Source organism: Rhea americana, unplaced genomic scaffold, assembly GCF_003343005.1.
Source record: "Rhea americana isolate MKP2758 unplaced genomic scaffold, rheAme1 scaffold_139, whole genome shotgun sequence".
Classification (NCBI taxonomy): Eukaryota; Metazoa; Chordata; class Aves; order Rheiformes; family Rheidae; genus Rhea; species Rhea americana.
Window position 1 is genome coordinate 451,243 of NW_028185472.1, and position 6,000 is coordinate 457,242.

The window sequence follows — 6,000 nt, forward strand, 5'->3', positions numbered from 1 at the left end:
GCTCTTTAATAGCTCTTCCCTTCTCTTTAAAATCTTGTCGCTCTTAAGTAGATACTATTTACTAGAGTATAATTGCTTCAGCTTCTGCTTTCTTGATGGGTCCTGTGATGTTTGTATCATAATGCTAGGCCATGGTATGCTGAAGATCATACCCAAATCACTGTGGTATGTTTGTTGACAAGGGTTGAGGGAGATTCTTAAGCAGGGTGTAAATGCTGCTCTTTTTACAAAGATGGTGAGTGAAAGCATTGCTATTTGTAAGCCATGTCTGAAAGCTCTCACTATATTTATTTTCTGATTTTGTTGTTGTCTTAGTTTCTGGAACAAGAGTAGTAGTGCCTTCTCAGTTATAGAAGGTTTAGTCACCCCCAACCCCCATAACCAATCTTGATTCCCTCATGCCCTTCAAGGACATTGCTATGGGTAGGTCTTAAATAAAGTGAGTCCTGGGGGGTAATCCAGGTGCGTTCTGGTAGGAAGGACAGCTAGCATTTCCAGAGTGTCATTCTCAGTTAAGCTGACTCTCTGTGGCTTTGCCAAGTGCTTTGAACAGACTCTGAATCATCTTTTTTAAGAAAAAAGCAGTCTTCCAAATTTTCTGCTGTATGGTATGAAGGGCAGAGAAGGAAAGGAGTGGGTAGACCTTTAGCTTCCCAGAGGTGATCTGTGAGGCTAGTCAGGAGGGGAAAACTGTCTTTATCACCTGTAGCTCTTCATGAGTGTGGGAGAATGTGTGTGTGTTTATATGGAAAGAGACTGAAGTCTTATAAGATAGCACTTAAGATCATGCTTTCTGTGGTTCCTGACAGAAGACCAAAGACCTTTGCAACATGAGCACTGCTAGGTTAAACGGAAATGCAGTTATATGTAGGTGGGACAGCCACGTGTCTCTGTTTCTTCTACCTGCAAACTTTGCCAAAGAGAAATGGGAGGACTTTGCTCTCCGGATAGGCTGGTATTTGAACTTGGGCATCAGCTGCTTCCAGCAGAAATCTCCCAAACTCACAGCTTTACTAGCCACTGTGGAAGGTGCCTGCAGACTGGCTGTTTGTCCAGAGTATTCAGACCTTGCAGTGTCTCTCATGGCCCTTGGAGAAGGCAGCCCACCTACTCTAGTTCAGGAGGAGTTTGGCTTTGCCTTGTCAAGGTTTTGTTCCTATTGCCACAAGGCAGGCAACCAAATGGATGGTGGTATTCTTTCAGCACCACCTTGGTGGGCACTCTCCCCCCACCAAAGGCAACCCTTCTGTAACCCACTGTCTCAGCATTTGTTGCTCTTGGGGGAATGGTGCTGAGGATGGCAGCAAGAGAGGGAGATAAGCTCCAGTCTGTTGGTGAAAAATCTGCTTAAGATGTGAAGTGGTTTGGAGCTCCAATTCATGCATGAACTGAGGCATTGCATCACACGACTGCGCCAACCCTTTGTAAACAGCTAGAATTAGTGGAAATATAATCACCTTCAACTGTTTATTGCTGCTTGGGCAGGTCAGGTGATCAAATCCTAATCCACTATTGTATCATATCAACCTGATGAACTCAAACCACTTTGGGCAGTGGTTTGGCCTAAACTGAGCAAGTTGGCACTGAAGCTGTCTAGGAGCATTTCCTTGACCTGTTAATTCTGGTCAGATGTGAAAATGGTAATTTCCATTTGTGAAGTGGTAATAGACTGCGGAAGGCTTTACTATAGTAAACTACTTCAGCTAAATAGAGGATGCCTGCCTACACCCTTCCTTGTAATGATGCTTTCTGACAGTGAGCTCCTGTTCTGAGTGCACAAAGGCTATACTGCATGCAAGCATCCCTAATTTAGGATGATGATAAAATATTTATTTGCTCTTTTCAATCCCCAGGGCCTGGGATTTTTTTGCAGGAGAAGAATTCAAAGGGCATTACCTTCCTGTATATCTGGCTAGAAGGGCATGAAAGAAGAAAGATCCCTCAGAAGAGGCTGTTAGATGTATTTCAGTATGAAACTGCAGCTTTCTAGTTAGCAGGGCTGTAGTGCCTAAAGCACCTTTATGTCACTCATGGACTGATTTTTTTTTTTGAGCAGAGATTCTTCATCCTGCCTAGGTATGTTGTTGCTCCAGCAGAGACAGTCTGCATAGCCAGCTCCTCATATGAGTTCCCAGCAGCAGAGAGATTCTTAGCTACCGGAAAGAACTGGATCCTGTTTGTGTAGTCTGAGTGGGACAAAACGGTTGGAAAACAAAGGAAACAATTTAGGACTTTTTTTTTCTGTCCTAATTTTGAAGACATCAAAGTCTAATTTGAAGTATCTGGGAAAATCTGTGAAATTGGGCAGAAGAGAAGTCATGTTAAGCTTGAAATCTACCTGCTGTTAGAAAAGGAGGAAAGATGAGTATCKTTCAGAAGTCAACGATGTTGAATAAGTGATTGTTGAACCTGTTAGACTTAAAGAACGATTGTAGTGTATATGTTTCTCAGCAGCTAGTAAAAATCCTGCCAGAAACACTGCAAATGAGAAAGCTGGCCAAAACCAGAGCCTGGAAATAAGAATGTGTTGTGTCTGAAATCTCAATACGCTGTCTTCTAGCTCCACCAACTGTGCTTTGGGGATTTTATTTTGAAATTTCAGACTGAAGCATGAAGGCAGGGAGAGGAGCAGCCACTGGGCACACAGACCAGGCACCCAAAGCGGGAGCGTGCTGCAGAGAGGCTAGCCTGCAGCTGGATCAGAGATCATAGCAAAGCAGGGCCTTGTAGCCCTTCTCCGGCCACATGATGTGATGCTGCCCCAGGTAAAAGTATTGGGAAGCTTCCTGTCGCTCCTAAGTCATACAAACAGAAGTGTTGTTGGAAAGGACCCTTGGAGGTCTGTAGTTCAACCTCCTGCTGAAAGTGGGTGGATTGTCAGCACTAGATTAGGTTAGCTGGAGCCTTGTCTAGCTGAATATTTAAAACCTTAGTTACAAGAGATTTCTCTGTCTATCTGGGTGACCTGCTGCGTGCTGCACAAGCATCCTAGTAAAATAACTAATGTCCAAACTGCGCTTGGCAAGCTGCAATTTATGGCTGCTGCATCAAAGTCTACTCTGACTGTACTGTTTTTTTTCTTAGCCTCTTGTGTACTTCATCAAGCTGTGCCATGCCTCTTCTCTGAAAAACCTAGTCCTATATTYACTAATGCCAAAGGCCATTTTGCTRTAGACCYGAATGGCAGTACAATTGTCTGTGTTATCTTATTAAGCTAGGGCACTTTTATGCAACCTCCTAGACTATTTAGCTCTATAGTTATCTATGAAGTTACAGCTGATATGTTACAGCAAAGGATCTACAGTAACTGGCAGGGGGAGTGGGGGCAGCCCTGCTTATAATTACAAAATATTAGCTGCTCAGGAGAGAGGAACTCCTTTCTGAGCATAGGAAAAGGCTCTCKGTGCTGTTTCCTGCTAGCATGGAGGCACTGAGATCTCAGGACTTGTTTGCAGTGTACATGGTGCTGTTCAGCCTGCTGAAGAAATTGCTGGACTCACCCCAATATTCACAAGATAACAGCAAATCTCTTCCTTAGAGTTTCTGCCTGTCCTGAAGGCCTGAAATCATGCTGACGGATCTATGTCAACAGGCATAGGGAGACAGAAGTCCGTAAATTACCAAGGCCTGGACCTGGCCCTATGCCTGGCATGACTGCAAAAAGTTGCATCATCAGCTTTGTTGCCAGCTGCCTGGTGTCAGGTTTGTTTTCTTTCATGTTTTGCACATATCTGGGCTATCGGCTGTGTGTGTGTGTGTGTGTGCATGGGGCACCCTTAAGAGTTCATTTAGATATCCTTCATTAAATGTGGTGGACTGCTATAATGGAAAGCTGGGTGACCTCAGTCTTTGCTTTTGCTGTAGAAGGTGGCATTCTCTTATAACAAACTAAGAGCCTTCAGGTCTCAAAACATAGCCAGGAGAGAGACTGTGTTACAAGTTGGTAGTGGATTGAACAGCGGCCAATAGTGTCACTGTGCACCTGTAGCACAGTGGTTTCCCCACCACCACCCAAAGGGTAGTATTCCACCTTCTCAGATAATCTTTGAATCCTTTCTGCTCAGATGTAACAACTACTCAACTTTGACTATCTTTACTAAATAAGAAAGAAAACAAGAAAAAGCATGGCTTTGCCAACCCCTTTCATATGCAAATGAATGACTTGAATATTTCAGAGCTGGTGGCTACAGGCAACTTGTGCTGCAGGAGTTGGGGTGTTCATTAAAAAMCACACATGCTTTTTTTCATTGCTTAGCTGGCTGCTGCCATCATGTGGCCAGCTCGTTCATTTACAGTCACATAAATATTTTCTCTCTCTTCCCCCTCCCCTCCCCCAAAGTTTCTTTCCTGCGACACAGGATCGCACAACAAGGAGCATTTGCAGCTTTCTCTCTAGATATGCCAGTATGAACACCTGAATGAGCAAGCAGGTGGTTCTGATGCAGCTGTGCTCTGTTGGTAGCTTTAGTTAGACTGCCTACGTGGAGATTAAAGCCTTTGTCAGCAAAGCACTCTCACATCTGCTCACTGCCATTTTCACAAATATATGAAAGTCTCCACAGTAGCCAAATACTTAACATTAGGGAGTCTACTTGACAACACGTGTAGGATTTGAGCTCTCTAAGAAGACAGCACAATGAGGACCTACAATGGGATCATTACTATAGAGAGAGGAATCTTTTTTTTAAAAAAAATGTTAATTTTATGATCAGCAAATTGTCTTGGTTCAATGGTTTATATTTCACTGTGCAAGGAACTGGGAATTAGAACAGCCTGGATAAGAGGCAGGGGACAACTAGAAAGCATAGTGTGGGGTATTTGATTTTTGCCAGACTTTTACAGCTTTCGTTTGTCTCTGGATAACGCAAGGAGTATGTATAAAATTAAACCATTTCCTTTAATGAGAATTCTTTGGTTATTTTTTGCCAAAAGATACAAATACAGCGTCAAATATTGCTGCACTACTGCTACGCTTTGCAACTGCTAAGTTTATGTCTCTGTAGCATAGCACTATCCTGTCATAGCTGAAAGGACTGTTTTCCTAGTTCTTGGTTTTTCTCTCTCATATTTTTTGGAAAGAGAAAATGATGTTTTTTTTTCCTCTGACATAATTCAGCACAGCAAATGCCTGCCTCCAACTGTAACACCTCAAAAAAACCAAACCAAAACAAAACAAAAAAAAACAACAGTTTTAGGTTTCACCAGCTCAAAGCATATTCACCAAAGATCAAGTGGGAGTTTTTGACAGTATTGGGGATGCTTACTCCTGAGCTGTGGTAAAACTGCTGCCTGAATTGTCAGAGCTGACGCACCTTAAATTCCTTGTGTGCTTTCAATTAGCTATGGTTCCCTTCTCCCATTGCATGTCATCAGAAAGTTACTCCAACTTCTAGCTYGGGGACTGCTGCACTTCACTTTCAGGATGGTGAGCAACCTTTGAAGCAGATTAATGCATCTGTTCATTTGATGCATGGGCCTGTGTCCTGRGCAGCAGGTTTTCTCTGTTGCAGGTGCCACTGGGGAGGTGACTCTGGAGCCKGGGGAGGAGTGGTGATGCCGTGGAGCCTCCACCTCCAGCCCAGGGCCTGCACTTCAGCCTCTGCTTTTTGGTTGGACCTAAGCGAGGGCTTCCTTCGTGGTGGCTGGGGGGAGGCACCAGCCTGGCTGGGACGCAGGAGGGTATGACTTCCTTTGCTGTGGGACATATGACAGAGGATGGCCYGACTCCCTCCAGGGAGGGAGACGCGATGGATCCTTTCGGAGAGGAGGCCGTGATGGAGGACAGCGCGGGGCCCTCTGGGGAGGAGGCCATGTCGGCATGACTCCCCGCTCTGCAGAGGCCGTGAGGGAGGACGGCTGTGACTCCTCATCCCGCTGAAGGAAGCAGCCCAGCCCTCCGCCGCCCGGGGCAGCGTGTTGGAGGACGAAGAGGACGAGGAGGAGGAGGAGCGCGGCCGTGGCGCGCGGCGGCACCTCACGAACATCCCCGGCGGCCGCGGC

At 45.2% G+C, this 6,000-nt stretch overlaps 1 protein-coding gene across 1 annotated transcript in view; it reads left to right on the forward strand.

Annotated features, from left to right (window-relative positions):
• Positions 1-5,747: 5,747 nt before the first annotated feature.
• Positions 5,748-6,000, forward strand: part of PTDSS2 (phosphatidylserine synthase 2) — a 46,804-nt gene continuing 46,551 nt past the window's right edge. The window contains exon 1 of the mRNA XM_085298375.1: positions 5,748-5,812. Coding sequence (XP_085154501.1) covers positions 5,748-5,812 — 65 coding nt within the window. The remainder of the gene's footprint in view (positions 5,813-6,000) is intronic.